This window comes from Polyodon spathula, chromosome 23 (assembly GCF_017654505.1).
Source record: "Polyodon spathula isolate WHYD16114869_AA chromosome 23, ASM1765450v1, whole genome shotgun sequence".
Classification (NCBI taxonomy): domain Eukaryota; kingdom Metazoa; phylum Chordata; class Actinopteri; order Acipenseriformes; family Polyodontidae; genus Polyodon; species Polyodon spathula.
This window is the reverse complement of record NC_054556.1, coordinates 6,595,197-6,611,627: the sequence shown is the minus strand read 5'-3', so window position 1 is coordinate 6,611,627 and position 16,431 is coordinate 6,595,197. Positions and strand designations below refer to the sequence as shown.

At 36.2% G+C, this 16,431-nt stretch overlaps 1 protein-coding gene and 1 long non-coding RNA gene across 12 annotated transcripts in view; one reads left to right on the top strand and one right to left on the bottom strand.

Moving 5' to 3' along the window:
* LOC121298347 (membrane-associated guanylate kinase, WW and PDZ domain-containing protein 1-like) overlaps window positions 1–16,431 on the top strand; it is a 135,438-nt gene that overhangs the window by 101,156 nt on the left and 17,851 nt on the right. For 4 of the 10 annotated variants that reach the window (XM_041225446.1, XM_041225449.1, XM_041225442.1 and 1 more), the window contains exons 5-12: window positions 1,634–1,847; window positions 2,208–2,290; window positions 4,273–4,308; window positions 8,325–8,382; window positions 8,883–8,986; window positions 9,862–10,005; window positions 10,518–10,703; window positions 10,929–11,549. In XM_041225446.1, the coding sequence (XP_041081380.1) occupies window positions 1,634–1,847; window positions 2,208–2,290; window positions 4,273–4,308; window positions 8,325–8,382; window positions 8,883–8,986; window positions 9,862–10,005; window positions 10,518–10,703; window positions 10,929–11,549 (1,446 nt within the window). The remainder of the gene's footprint in view (window positions 1–1,633; window positions 1,848–2,207; window positions 2,291–4,272; window positions 4,309–8,324; window positions 8,383–8,882; window positions 8,987–9,861; window positions 10,006–10,517; window positions 10,704–10,928; window positions 11,550–16,431) is intronic. The other 6 variants (XM_041225444.1, XM_041225445.1, XM_041225448.1 and 3 more) reach the window with 6 other exon arrangements.
* LOC121298349 overlaps window positions 11,336–16,431 on the bottom strand; it is a 77,161-nt gene continuing 72,065 nt past the window's right edge. For both annotated transcript variants that reach the window (XR_005947274.1, XR_005947273.1), the window contains 2 exons: window positions 12,181–12,284; window positions 11,336–11,422 (listed from right to left, as the gene is read on the bottom strand). This is a non-coding gene — a long non-coding RNA (uncharacterized LOC121298349). The remainder of the gene's footprint in view (window positions 11,423–12,180; window positions 12,285–16,431) is intronic.

Sequence of the window (16,431 nt, the reverse complement as noted above, 5' to 3'; positions counted from 1 at the left end):
TGCTGAGAATGCTTTGTCACTGTCTTGCTGGTGGTTAGGGTTGCTGACGTGACATATTGGCCCAATTTATCAGAGTTTTTACTCTAGGGTCCATTTTGATTTTTCTTTTTTTTTTTGTGCTAAGGAGTAAGGAGAACAAACTTTCTTTTACAAAAGTGGTACACGTTGCTAACATGCCTTAAAAGCATTCATACTTTTGTCATGATAATGATGGAAAAAATAGTACTTTATTAAAACTTGTTTTTGGCCTCTTGGCTTTCCTTAAAATGCCATTGGTGCCTTTCCATCTGTTTCTTCTGAGCAATGGTCTGTGTGGAATAGAAAGTAGGCTTTCCCATTGAAAATACCATATGGTTGAAAGTATTTGTTGAATAAATGTTGTCCTACCTTGTTCAGTAGGACATTAACAAACAGAATTGTTTCCTCTTCACCAACTCTTCCTAAATGCTAGAATCTAAAACCATGCTGTTTAGCATTATTGCTGTCTGTGAATGAGTACAAATATGCTCCCTATTTATGCTTTAACAATATGCAAAGCTTCAGAATGACTTAAAGTTGGTGGTTCTTTTATTGCATTTTGACCATATTTTCATTATACTGACATTGTAATTTTAGGGATTAGTTGGAAAAGAGAATGCTGTCATTTTGGAAATAACCCTTTATATATGAAATGACCAGGTATTCAGTATGAATTGGATTTTAAGCACTTTATAGTGATGTTATCAGAATAGAGTATGTCAGTGTAAAGTTGATTGTGTTGGCTGTATGTGTAGTGTATATAAGCTTGACAAAGTTTGAAATTGGAGCCACACCCATTTTCTCCCTGGCTGATGGAAGTGTTTAAAAGAACCCCCCACTGTTTCTTTAACCAGAGCAGTGAGAATCTGTTGGTGTGAGGTTACACGCTGCCCATGCACAGTTCTATGAACCAGAGAGGTTAGTTCTGAGACAAGCTTGAAAAATACATGATAACTTCAAAAGGCACAGTGATTGATGTAAAATTCGAATGGTACGAAAGGTAATGTACAGTAGGAAATTATGATTCTACACTTTTTCACTTTACATATTTATGTATGTGTTATGAATTAATACTTATTCAAATGAAGTTTAGATTAAACATGTATTTAACATGCATTTTATAAAAATGCATGATGGGTCATCGTAAAACAAAGTATGCTGAAATCTGTGGTTCTTTGCTCATCCACAGGACAGGGAATGCATGAGCAGTTATAGTGGGGGCTTCACTCTAACCTTTCATGGCTTCAGTACAGCCCTCCAGGCAACATGCATTAGGGTTTGTTGATTGTCTTTCATTGCAGTTCCTGGCTTCTCACAAAGACTGCCAGCAAAGGTGTCAGTGACATGTGATTACTTCTGAACAGGCTGAAACTGCTCCACTGATTTTGCACAGACTTGATGTTGAATTGCCATTCCATTGAGGCATCAGGGCTGTGACGCTTATTTACTGTTAGGAAACACAGACATCTTGCCAGTGTCTAGTTCTTGACTAGTGCTTTCTTGAAAAGGAGATTTATTTACATCAGTAGTATAGCAAATAAGTACATATTTAAGTTTCCAAATGAATGGTGGTGGGAATGTTAAGGCTTACATGCTTACTGTATGATTTCCCCAGCAGATTCTAGTGAACACGACGAGCACATCGCAACACAGACACCACCGAGAGAGAAAGCCCCCTTGTACAGCGTCAACAACACCGCTGTGTCAATCACGGAACACTCTCAGCAGCCACAGCCACACCTTCACCCTCCTGAAGAGGACGAGCTAGGCCCTCTGCCAGAGAACTGGGAGATGGCGTACACAGAGAACGGAGAGGTCTACTTTATAGAGTAAGTACTGCTCTCTTATGTTATACTGTACATCTGTATTGATCAATATTGAGTGAATACAATATGATACCAACCTCCTTTTATTTTGTATTTTAAAGATAATGTTAAGTAGTTGATGCTGTACACTGCAATTACTCAGTGTTTGCTGTTAGTAACACTTTGGCTCCAGTGCTGCAGATGTATATGTGCACAGTTGCCTGGTGTATAGGGTATTGCTTTGAGAAAGCTGAAATGTAGAGGTTAGACAAATTAGTGGTTGGGCCTTAGGTTTTCTCATTGGTGAATATACATTATATGATGCTTTGGTGTCAGAAGGGGTTTTGGCGTAATATTAAGCAAGTTTCCATTTCTGTTTTATAGCCACAACACAAAAACAACATCCTGGATAGACCCACGGTGCCTGGAAAAGCAGGAGAAACCACTGGAAGAATGTGAAGATGACGGTATGTACACTGTTTTATGCACAAACCTCAGTTAAACATTAGGGGGCACACTTGAGCTGCAGCATTCTCACTTCCATGCATTTAATATTATCAAATAAAAAGAACAGTGCTTTGCAGACATTGGGCATAATTTCTGTTCAGGTTGAGTGAGTGCCTAATTTTCCCCAAATGTTTATAGATGTATAAATGCGGGCACTTGATATTTTTTGTAATTTTGGCGCATAGTTACTGTTTAACAGTATAACATATTATTGCAGTAGGTAAACCTGGTCCTTCAGAGCAATCATATTCAGTGTTGCGCTAGATTTAAAGAGGTTGCAAGCCATGAGCGGCAGCTTAATTGCACTGACAACAGCTTGGTTGCCTCGTGTCACAGATACCTCAGTGATGAAATAATTGGAGTTAGACAGCGTTACTTTCAAAGTGGACTCTCACCAGCTGTGGGAGGCTGCCACCTGTTGACATGTTTTGGGTTTGTTTTGAAGCAAGGAAACGTATCTGAAATGTAAAATGGCTTCGTCTTTAATGTGTGTGTGAGTGAGAGTGTGTGTGTGTGTGTGTGGAAGAAATAATTAATTAACAAGTGATTTCTCTGGGATTTGAAGCAACATTATTTAAATGATAAATAGCTTAAGGGAAAGGTGGAAAAATAAGTGATGTCAAGTTACGTGCCCTTTTAAACCTACTGAAACAAAATGGTTGTTTTGGTTTCTGCTTTATGTTGTTCGTCTCATAAGGTTTGGGACCTGCTTTATTAAATATGAACACATTTTCTATTCCAAATAACAAAAAAAAAAACAAGTAACCTAATCTTACCTTATGTGGACTTGAAAGTGTTTTTGCTGCCTGCATTAATACAGTAGTTCAGGGTGATGTTCATGCCTGGTGATGGTGTCATTTAGCATATGCCCTTGATTGTGTCTTTATACAGCTCAATGTTATGCACATTCATGTTTGTAAGAACAGTGATGGGCTTTATTAAAGTGTTAGGTGATCGTCAAAATCGCCTTTCTGTAAACAAGACTGCACATGATTGGATTTATATATTTGCAATGTAAGCAACTTGTTTTTTTCTTACAGTACCCTGCTTTAGAGTAAATAAATATGGTAATTAAAATATAAAAAATAATTATATAATCAACTAACACGTAGCACATTACTTATTGTGTAGGGTGTTTGCTGAAAGAATATAATTACTTTGTACTTTAATAACTACCGACAAATAAGAGTAAAACTGTTCAAAAACCAAATGCTCCACTGAGTCAGTCTGTATTTGAGATATATGTGATGTCTATTTAAATCTTTTGTTTGGCAAATTAAACAATTCCAACCTTTTTTGGTTTGTTGTTTTTTGCAGCTCTTGTTCAAATACAAGATGCAACTCCCTGTTTTACAGATGGTCGTTTAGTTTTTGCTGGCTAGTCCATTGTATTTAGATTTGGAATACTTATAGTACACTCCTTGTTAAGACTGTGGCTGTTATTTATAATATTAGGCTGTAGCTCCAGGAATAGTGCCACCTTATGGTGGTTTTTAACATTGATTTTTGATTTCTGCATATCAAAACCATACTGAGGTTGGCAAAACACTATTCCGATAATCAAAGGTAAATGCTGGATTTCACAGAAGTCCTACCCTCATTTGCAGTTATTCTTTGTAGAAAGTCTTTGTTTGACAGATTAATTTGCCTTTAGGCCTCCAATATCAATATTTACAATGATTTACAATATATTTCTACAGTAAACATACCATAATTAAAAGATTCAATATCTGACTGATTTTAGTGCGTTTTAAATTCAGTTCTGTTCTGTAATAGTTTGAGTGAATCTGAATAAATGTAATATTTAAGAAAGCTTTCAGTTTGATGTTGCTGATTTGCTTTGCTGCTGTTTTGCTTGGTGTGGGTCTTGCTTTGTGCTTGTACATCAATGTCTGTCTTTTCCTGTCTCTTTCCTTCATTTGCTGCCTTTCCCTTGGAGAAGAAGGGGTACACACAGAGGAACTGGACAATGAACTAGGTAACTCAGCCTTCGCTTCATATTGCATGACTTACCGACAGACGGGAAAAAAAGAAAGCAGTGCGCATTCATGCCGACGTATTCTGCAAGGTGATGGACTTTAAACCATTTCCCCTTAAACCCCTGATTTAGCTTTTCTGTGTTTTTGCTACCCATGTTGTGGGTCATTGTATGTGATAAATCATGGTATGACGTACAGTGGTAGTAATAATAAAAGACAAGATTTATCACGTATGATAAAATGCTACCATTAGCTAGCACTGTGATGTCGTAATATTGTTTTTAATTTGTATTGTGTTTGTTTCTTATTAACTCAACTAGTACCTGATTTGCTACCTGAAGTTTTGTTAGACCGTCCTATGTGAGGTGTTTTCACATACTGATTAATACAGTATCTGCTAGATATACAATTTCAGATAAATAAACCCTACTCAAGTATTTTATTAAGTATACAAATATGGGACTATTCACATGCCTTTATTTACTGGAGTTAAAAAGCAGCAAACACATACATACGTGAATTCTAAACCAGGATTTTAAAGGGATATATCTCTATATTAGATACATGTGATAGCTGTTCATACGTTTATCATGCCTTTTACAGTGATACGTATACCTTAGAGAAGGTTGAAAAGTCATTTGAAACAGTTCTTATGCTCATTTATTAGTAATAATCCATATGCAGTGTGGGTTATGGAAGGTGGATAGCTCTAAGGAGTGAATTACATTTATATACCTGCATTTGCATACATCTGAAACCTGAATTTATTTAAATTAGACTGTGATATCTATATGCCTGTAATAAATTCGAAAATACATTGGACTTAACGTAAGTAAATATATTGAACATAAAGGGTTTTATTATTACGAAACATATATAATAGAGCCCTATATATTGATATATATATATATATATTATATGATATAATATATATAGCTATAGCCGATATATATATAGATATATATATATAATATATATAGATATTAATAATATAGAAATCTTTATAACGCACTCTTTAGAAGAACGTGTTTAAAAATTCTATTATATTGTAATCTGGCTTTTGGTGATGATGAATGGGTTGATGCCTTTCATTAAAAAAAAGATAGACTTTAAAAAAAAAAAAATGTATAGAGATTTAAAAGAATGACTCATGCTTAGAGGGCTGCACTAAAGTAGAATGAATTCCTGTTCCTGCTCTTCTGTGTCCTTCAAGCCAGACAATAACCTCCTATTATTTCAGACAGGTTAGACACAAAGAAGTCAATCATTATTGATTGGGAATTTGCAAATTTAGCAAAATGCAGTTTTAGTAGTTTTGCAGTGAAATGCCGAAGAATACAGCAGTTCCTTTCTTCACAGAGCAAATGGATACATTTTAGATAAAAATAAGATGCAAACATTTCAATAAGCAATTTGTCACCAAATTCCCTCTGAGCAGAAACCTATTCTTAATAAATGATGTATTTATTTTAAGCAAAGCCTTTAGATGAGATTGCATTTCTGTACTGGTAATAATATTTTTTTAAATAATTCATTTGTACAGGGTTCTACGTATTAGGAGGATAGAAGAAATAATACATAGTACCACAGTGCAATACAGATATAATTGTGCAAAAAGCTGAAATATTTGACAGTGCAAGAAACTCTGTGTTTAGCATACTCGGCTGTATTGGATGAGATAATTGGCCATCTTAGCTAAGCTTTCCAAGTTAAATTATAGTATCCTGTTATTTCTTACAAATTGTATGTGCAAATGATTTGCATATAATAGATGCTGTGTCTTCCACCTTTGTTTTAATGAACATGGTCCTTGGCTGTGAACAGATTCAGAGCAAGGAAGTCTTTGGTTATTATTCAGTGTGTTGATATGTAAATAAATCCTGTCTGCTTGCGGGGCGTATCAGCTTCAACCTCCATCTCAATCTCCTGCCTGTCACTCAGCAGCGAATGCACACGCCCACATGGCAGACGGCTACCCTGTCACAAGCATTAATACCCTGTATCTTTCTAAACAAGGGACGTGGGGCATCTCCCTAATAAAAGCTGAATCTCAAAACAATAATTGTGTCACTATAGTAATTGTTACAGCTGTGTATAATGGTATTTAAAACAGGATTCATTCATCTCACTTTTTACATATCCTCCCTTAATCTGGTCCCACCACAGCTGGATACGCGACAGATTACTGCATACCTTTTCATAGATACAATAGAAATATGTGAATGAAATAAATGATTGATAGTAAGCAGATTATGTAGTGATGCGTTTTTATGGGTAGTCATAACTGTTGTCTTTTTCCTTTGGTGAGCAGATCAATTGAATTCCTCTCCTTTAATGAGTATATTATGCTATAGCAATTTAAGCTCTAGAATTTGGGAAGCTCTAGAATCTAGAATTATTACAGGTGTATTCATTGTCATATTTCAGATGTGTTCAAATATTCAAAAGGCAAATCTTGTGTATGAATAATGTATGGATAATGCCACTAGCATCAATTTAACCTGGGGCAAGCCAGTTTATAGAATAGTTTATTATAATGACCAGATAAGACTGAATTGTAGTACCAATATTGCTCAATACTAAATTATTTTTGTCCACACTACAGTATTAAGTGGTGTGGTATTTTGAAGCAAATTACAGTACAGCTAAATACCTATCTCTCATTTATATATTTTTGGCATGCTACCTCCTTTACCTCTTCATTCTTAAGGTCGGGTCTAATCCACATCCCATTCCATTTCATTAGGATTTATTAATGAAAATTGGGCCTCAGTGTAACCTTACCCTTTTGGGTGTTTGTGCTTGCAGAAGGTGTTATTCTACAAATCAGTACCATATTGTAAAATAAACTGCATGATGGATGAGAAATAATTAGATTTTTAAAAAATGCCCCCTTTTTAAAGTTTTGTTTCAGAGCCATGATTAAATATAAATCCTGGTGATATAATCAAATGCATACATTCTATCAAAGAAAAATAAATAAATAAATAAGTGTGTGTGTGTGTGTGTCAAATGTGTAGGGATCGTGTCAGTTTTTCCCCCCAGATAAGAGTCGGCATCTTTTATAGACAGTGAGAGACGGAAGTATTATTTATTCATTAAACTGCAGTGAGAATGTGGATGATGACCTGAACTTGATGGTGTAGCAGTTTGATTCTTAGAGAGAGTCTTGCAATGTTTACATAAGAATAAAAGTCCTGCCTGTTACAGCAAAAAGCCTTTGATAGATTACAAAATATGTATATATACACATATTGTATGATCAGTCTGTAGGTGCCATGAATTGAAAGCATTTTATTCCTATTTTTAATTTTACAATAACACAGCACGTTGGGGAGGAAATGAGTTGTTCGTGATTGTTCTCACAAATTTTCTTTTTAGCCTGTTCTGTATTTTGTATTACATATATCATAGAGGCTGCAGACACAGCGTTTTTTTTGTAAAGACAAGAGATTAAAAATGCATATCCTGGTTGCATAGCCTTAAAAGAATAGCAGCCAGCCACCCTTGTTGTTTGTTATCCATCTAACCATCTATCATTTATTTTGTGTACCAGTCAACTTCTTTGTTTTAATATTGCACCCAGCATAACCCATTAGATTATATAACCCTACTGCATTTACATAGCTTACAAGCTGATAGAACCAAACTCAGTTTGCTGGCCTCTCTCTCTCTCTACTCTCAGTCTTCTGCATGCACTCCAGATGATTTTCTTTGGCCTGGTTTAAGCAGCTCCCCACACTGCCTTTTTTAGGTCATTGCACAAACATTGCAACATCACACGTCTATAACTGTATCAGAATTGCCAAATGGTACAACATTGTAGGTGCCTATTAGACGTATGTATTTAGACCCCCTGCTGGAGTAAAAATTGATTATCCATTTTAAAAGCCACTCGCACAGACACTGCACAGATGTAAGGAGATGTAAAGTTAAATTGAACACCTAGATTCAGAGTGGTGCATTTCTTCTCTTAACACAAGCTTAACCAGCTTTTGTTTCTGTCCTGTTTCAGAATTACCAGCTGGATGGGAGAAAATTGAAGACCCAGTGTATGGTGTTTACTATGTGGAGTAGGTTCAATATATTATCTTTCATGTATCATATTACATATGTGCCTAGTGCAAATGTTACTGCCAGTGTTGGAGGCTGGTTTTTACATATACTGAAATGCAAAAAGAAAAATAAATCAATCAGATAAGTTAGAAGCATCTAAAAATAAAAGCCAGTCCTGGTGAATTCAGCACGGCTCATTTTTTTATTACTGTTTTCAGGGCAATTGGATACCTTTTGGAATTACCTATACTCTATTTCTACTTTAAGCAGCATTTTGCAGGGACTGTCTTGTGCAGAAATGCATGCCTTGCTTTCTGTGTCTCTTCTTGTTTTTTCCTGTGCTGGAGTGTGCTAGCGTTCCTGTCAGACAGCATGTATACCAATTTATCATTGTCTCAATGCATCTCGCTCTCCCTCTCCCCCTCTCTCTCTCCCTCTTCTCCTCTCTCTCTCTCTCTCTCTCTCTCTCTCTCTCTCTCTCTCTCTCTCTCTCTCTCTCTCCCTCTCTCTCTATCAGTCACATCAACAGAAAGACACAGTATGAAAATCCTGTTCTTGAAGCCAAAAGAAAAAAACAGCTCGAACAGCAACAGCCACCAGAAGGTGAGCGATACATTCGAGGTTCGTTCCAATGCCAGGAATGGCACCATTTATATCTGTTTTCCAGTGTTCTTTTGTTTTTGTTTTTATCAATCATTTAAGTGTTTTATTATTATTATTATTATTATTATTATTATTATTATTATTATTATTTTTTTTTTTTTTTTTTTTTTTATCAAAAAGAAAAGAGTCATCTGTAGACATTCATAAAATTAAACACTTTGATTGTAACAGCAATAAACATCCAACCATTAATAAGTGATTTGGGATTTAAAGATTTAAACATAGTTTACTGTTAGAAAATGTACCTTTTTATGTAAGTGTTCTTAAAAATGACCCCCTGTCTTATTTGTTTCCTTTGGTTCAAAATTAATGGTGGTTACACATCTGTAAGTCAAACCTTCTTAAATGTATGCAGTATTTTGAATTGTCCTCAAATAAGATGTTATTTTGTATGTGTCCTGTTTATTAATTCAGTAATTGCCTTAAGAGTTGTTCTTTTAGACAGTTTTTAAGGACCACATAACCTACACATTTCAAAATGTGAGAGACAAAGAGAGAATGACTAGTTATGAGTGTTCATGTCTTAAACCAAAAAAAGGGTTTAAATAACTGGAACCCTCAATGTAGTTCTGGTAATTTAATAAAATAATGAATGTGCATATTGTTTTCGTCCTTTTTATTTTCTCTTCCAGGGGTGAGCGGGAAAAGTACAGTACAGTTATTTTCCTTCCTTTGTTCCCCATCACTGAATGTAGCTACAGTATTCAGATATTATTACTTCTGCGTATGATGGAGATGTCTTGTGCGCTGACATATAATTTAAGTGAGACACTCTAAAATCGACAACCTGAAAGAAGATATTAAACACCACTTTTGTGGCCTTTTACTTCTAGAATGGATAGAGGAGCACTCATCGGCTGGGCCTCCCCTTGCCAATTATGCTTCAAACCACCAGGAGACCTATAGAGAGGCCCAGGCAGCACCCCCACCACTACCATCACAACAACAGCAGCCGCAACAACAACCCCAACAACATGGTGAGAGAAAACAAATGGGATTTGTATTTAGATGTCTGGCAAGAAGGTGCTGTAGCGGCTTAATGAAGGCGGAGGATTGGAACCGGATAACCTGTTGGAGGTGTCATTATTTATCAGTTGCACAAAGGCAGGCAGAATGTTTACCAACTAAGCAGAAATGTTTTTGTGTCTGTCAGTGATATCTCAGTACAAATAACTGTGACTCTGTCATATAAGAGCTGACAAGATCAGACCAGCTCCTTGTGTATTTTAATGTATTTTCAGACTGCTGAAAAGCAATTATATCCAGTGGTGCAATATACTAGTAATAAGGCCTTACCACCTGCCAGTTGTCTTCTAGATGTAACATTTGATATAAATTAGAATATCATCAGAAGTTCTCTTCTGTGTGTTATTTTTTTGTACTATTTGTACGTCTTTTAATTACTGATCCATACCACTATTAGATGGTCGTTTAAATTAATGAATCATGTTGTAGATCTTTAATCATTTATGTCCATTTTGTATTCCAGCAGGAAAGGCATTCTTCACCAGAAACCCTGCCGAGCTTAAAGGGACATTTATCCACACGAAACTAAAGAAAAGCAGACGAGGGTTTGGCTTCACTGTGGTTGGTGGGGACGAACCTGACGAATTCCTTCAGATTAAAAGCTTGGTTCTTGATGGACCTGCTGCACTTGATGGAAAAATGGAGACAGGTAGTTATCTCTTTCTGTTTTGGAATATACAATCTACACTTTTAGGACTAAGGTGGTGTATAATACATTTACTGAATGACAAGATGGCGTAAAAGATGCCTTAGCAGTTGATACAACAGTAATATTTGTTTAAAAAAACAATTGCTGTTTAATCAACTGACAACTTACTACAATGTTTATGTACTAGGAATATAATATTACCATGTTGTTATTTGTCTCTCCTAGGTGATGTTATTGTAAGTGTTAATGACACATGTGTACTGGGATATACGCACGCTCAGGTTGTGAAAATCTTCCAGTCCATTCCAATTGGTGCCATGGTGGACCTTGAACTGTGCCGGGGTTACCCTCTGCCCTTTGACCCTGATGACCCCAACACCAGCTTGGTGACCTCTGTGGCGATTGTGGACAAGGAGCCCATCATTGTCAATGGCCAAGAAAACTATGACTCGCCGTCTAGCCATAGTAGCCAAACAGGAAACATGAACGCAATGAAGGAGCCAAGGCCCTATAGTCCTTCAGCTGAGGTTACGTCCAATGGTTCCCATAGTTACCCCAGCGATGTGGTCACTTTGGCATCTTCTATTGCAACACAGCCTGAACTCATTACAGTTCATATGGAGAAAGGAGATAAAGGCTTTGGTTTTACCATAGCAGACAGTCTTGGTGGTGGTGGCCAGAGGGTGAAACAGATTGTTGATTATCCAAGGTGCCGAGGCCTAAAGGAAGGGGATATTATAATTGAAGTAAACAAGAAGAATGTGCAGAACCTGACTCATAATCAAGTTGTGGAAATGCTGAGTAAATGCCCTAAAGGAAGCGAAGTGACAATGCTAGTTCAAAGAGGTATTTATTTACTTATTTTTAAATTAAATTATTATATTAGCCAAATATGAGGAAAACATTAAATTACATTTAGCATATCTCGTGTAATTAAATAGAAGATACAGCTTTTATCTCATTGTCAGAATAGGCCAAAAGCTTTGCATCACCCTAGAGTGATCACATTTTGCTTCATAAAGTCCAATGAAACCTGTTGAATAATGTACATTAACATATTAAATGACATACTTCTTTGTAGTTTTCCATATACTTAATGGAAAATTGAAAAATGTGACATTTCAAAAACTAACATAAAAAAAACGTGATTTAATCAAAAGGTGACAATTAGAAGTGGTAACGAGTAGATAAGCATGATTTTTACATAGATAGAGCAGGCCATGGGGAAGAGCTATACCTCCTCTGAAACCCGCTCATCCATCATTGCACTTCATAAGGAAGGTTTTAGCACTCGTCAGATAGACAACAGAGGGTATGCCAGCCAAAGCACGGTATCTAGAAAAATCCAGAAAAACAAGAAGGCTGGAAGCTGTAAAGCTGCCTCCATGTCTGGACACCCAAAAGTCAGCACTGCTTGCCAGGGTCGCCTCCTATGCGGTTCAAATTTTAGATAGGATGGCCACTAGTGTTCACTTACTGCGGCAATGGAAAGAAGATGGAGTGAAGGTGTCTGCTTGCACAGTGAGAAGGCGTCTCTTGGATGATGGTCTGGTGTCGGGGAGCCCTGCTAAGATGCCCCTTCTGAGCCAAATTGTTATTTGGCGACCAGAAGGGGTCGAAAAATAGGTCTTAGATTCATAATTTGAGCAATGCCTGACAGTTAATCATCCCTGTAATACTAAATGGTTAGAATGAGGAACTTTGACTGGTGAAGTAATGAGAAACTGTTTGGTGAGGTCTGCTGCTTTTATTAATGAATCACATTTGGTCTACTGTCGCTAATGAGCATAGAAAAACAAGCTGAAGAACACGTGGTAAAACACTGTCTTTTTTTTCAGACATGATTTTGTAGTGTCAATTGATTTTCTTTATATCATTATTATTACTATTGTTTCATTGTTTTGAGACATGCCAGTCTTGTTTAATTGCAGATATCTAAAATTGGTATTTGAATTGGAACAGAGTTGTGCAAAGTGTTTCTGTGTTTAATCGATTCATTAACGAGTTAGAGGTAGTAGCTAGAGGTCAGTGATTCACTCTGGAGTGAGGAGGTGCCAAGCAACATTTTCAGCAGTCTAGACATTCTAGACATGTTTATATTCAGCTTTTACTTTGACTTTCAAAGCCAGGAGGATAAGTCACTTCAAATGGCAAATTGGTTTGCTTAGATTATATAATAGATTTTTTAAATGTATGTGTCCTATATCTACTTCATGTTGTGTCATATAAAAAGCTTATTAGCAACCATGATTTGCATAAATGCAGGCATATATATATAAAGTGTTATTTGCAAATGTATTGTAAATGCTGTCTGTCCTGACAATTTCTAGAAAATAGAAGAAGCAGAACTGAAGCTTTTAGTAAAGAGGTTACTGTTTTATTGTCTGTTTATAATGTGTTAATACATGTTTATATAAGGGGAAATATTCATTTAAATTGCATTATCTTAATCTTTCAGTTACCGATAGTGACCGTAAAATAAATTGTGCGTGTACACTTTAGGCCAAGTTTGTAGAGAAATGGCTTTCTTGGTTTCTCATTTAAATGCAGCCATTATTGTTAATTGTTTAGGATTTAGCAGAATAGCTCAAGTTCAGATTCAGATGTCTGGTAGTGCTTTTTGGGGTTCTTTTTGGAGGCGAGGGGGGTTGTGAGTCCTTTGAGAGAGTGGGTTCCTTCAGTAATAATAAACAAGCAGCACTGTTGTCTGAAAAGGAAACAAGTGTTGACTGGGCTGGAATAACCAAATTGCAAATATGAACATGCATTAGAAAAATATATACCTTGAGTAGCGTTATATATAATATACATAATACACAAGGTATATTATATATAATATACCCTGTGTAGCAAAAACAAAACAGTATTTCCTACAAATGGTTCCAAGCTAATTAGCTATCCATTACTGCTCTGTAGAAGTGCAGTACTCTCCTAAGCCACTGATTCATCTTCTCAGTTATGCCACTGTTTTAAAAAGTGTTCCCTGTGTTACAAGCATAGTAGTTCCTGGAATGTTCCCTAATGCCTTATTTCCGATGTGTGAGAGTTTAAGTATTGTATACTTATGGGAACAATACAGAATCTTATTACATAGTATGGATTTTGTTAGCTGTTGCTTTATGCTGAGTGGCTATTTTTTAAGGATCTACAGTATATTGTTTAGGTGTCAAATTCATAATGTGTGACTAGGCCTGTATGATTTCAGAAAAATATTAGTCCGTGGGAATATAGTATTGTGTGTAATTATTATTATTATTTTTTTAAATAGGAAAAACTATGTGTGTTCTGCTTTTTTTTCTAATGCAGACTCCCCTGAGATAGGTTTGTTAAGCATAGTTCATGGAGTTCTGACTGCTGGTGCTGTAGTAGTTTATTTATAGAAGACAATTTAGATAAATAAGTCACAATAATAGTTCACAATTATTTAGAATTTAAATTACATTACAATTGTGATTTATTATTAATGCATACCTGAAAATCCTTAAGGCTCATGAAAACAGTCACTTGGCAATGCACCCTTTGTCTGTCTGCTCTACAGGACAATAGGCAACAGCACTACAGTGGAGTTTTACATAGTGCGTCTGAACACAGAGCATCATGGAAACTAATAAAGATTCATTTTTTTATGCTATAGGTGGCATAAGTTAACAGGTTTCTCAAATTTTTAATATTATTTGGCAAGACATTTCACAGTTTTGTGCAGAATACGCGTAACGGGTGGTTTCTCCTGTGTATGTGTTGAGAAAGAGTCGAGTAATTCTGCTGATAATACATTTATAGCAGTGTTTGTGCTGTGCAGTTGTCGGCACTGTAAGCTATTTCTTTCAGGATATGTCTGAAGCCATTTGCTTGCGCTAGCTTTCACAGTTGATTATATCACAATCACAGACACACACACGAGCCAGCCAGAACCATGTTTGAATGTCTCTGTGTGGAGCAGAAGTCTGTCTCTGAAGGCAATATATTATTCTCAGTATATTAATATATTTTTACACAGTAAAACAGGGATGTTCTGTCCCAGTTTTACAGAGCGACTTTTGAAACTGACTTTTTTTATGTTTTAAAAAGCTATTCATATTTTTTGAAAGAAAGCCATTCGAATTTAAATATCCCTGTGTCGTTGAAAAGAAGCCAGTTTTCACATTCAGCAAGCCTGTTGATAGCGTTTTGTCTGACAGATGGGCTGGTCTGTCAGAGACTGTTCTTCACAGGCCAGCAGTAAGCGGTGCCCTTTATCCTCTATGTGTACATGATAATTGTGCCATTAATTGGTTTAATTTAGTGTCTGCTGAGTTTGACACATTTCAGATCGACCTGAGGTATGGCGCGCCATGGCAACTGGCAAGTGATTAATCTGATGTCAGTGTAGGATGGACACACTTAATTATACCCTGTGTAATTATGTTTATCCTTATTTAAAGTTAACTTTTCTTTCTTGGGGATCAGTATTTTTGTAGCCTTTTCTTTAAAAACAGGAATTCCACAGGTCTGCTGGGCTAAGCATTTGCCGTGCAGTATTAACATTTCACCAACTAAAATGGACCCTGGAGTTCTTCTACACAGTGCTATAATTGTGGCACCCAACCTAAGAAGTTAAAGCACTAGCATCTGTATTGTGAAAAGGTGTTGGATTGTTGTACATATTAAATGAAAGAGTTGAAACGGTCCAAACAGATTATATCCTTTTTCACATGTAGTCTACTGTGTATATTATATTTACTGTAGGTATGTACAGTACCTTATCTGTCTGTCTATACTGCTACAGTGTGTGTAATATCAATATTTTGTCTTAATGTGTCTGACTGGCTAGCTGAAAGAACAGCCTTACAAAAATAAACTGGTTTTCTTTCTCCGTGATGAATATATTTATTAAGCTGCTTCCTTGTTTGTTTATTTTTGTAAAGCCCTAGCCTGAAGTCACTGTGAATTAATGTCACTGTTGTGTTCAGTTCTACCTATCCTATGCCTGTAGTGAACAGTCTGAGAAACGTCATTGTCTGACATTGTGTGTGTGTCACAGAAGGGCCAAAGGGCCCCCCCCCCCCCCCCCCCCCCCAGTTATTTTACACATTCCTTTGAAGTTGAAATAGATGTAATTAATTATAAATCACGTAGGGAGGGCTGTACTGCAGCAAGGAGCGATTACATTTTAACATTTAACGACTTGTACCACTGCAAGACAGTACGCTGCAGATAACGCTTAAGATTTGTATCATTTGCACAGTGAATAATAGCTGTTCAAATTAAAGCACTTTGTGACGGTATTAGCATGGAAAGGATTTGCAGGGCCCTCGAAATAGTGCATGTGATTAATGTACAACAATTTGTAGGACAACCATGTCTCCAGAATTGTTGCATGTCAAGGTGTGTTAAGAGCTCATGTTTTATTGAGCAGAACATCTGTAAAATATTGTAGCCTTAAAAAAAAAAAACAGTTTTTGCACTTGAAACACTGGAACTATCTGAAAGCCCTGTGTTGAGATCCACTTATTTAAGAATTTAAAAGTAATATAGTCAGTGATGCAGGTAATCAAGAGTACAATAGTTTTCCTGGATGATTTGTTTTTCTCAACTAATCACTTCCTTGTTGAAAATTAGTATTTTTAATCAATGAAAAAAAAAACCAACTCAGATGTGTGAATCTGGAGTTTGACAGACAAATAGGTATAGTTAGATTGTGTAAGCAAATTAACACTAGATGTGTTAAAATAAAAAAATACATTTAATA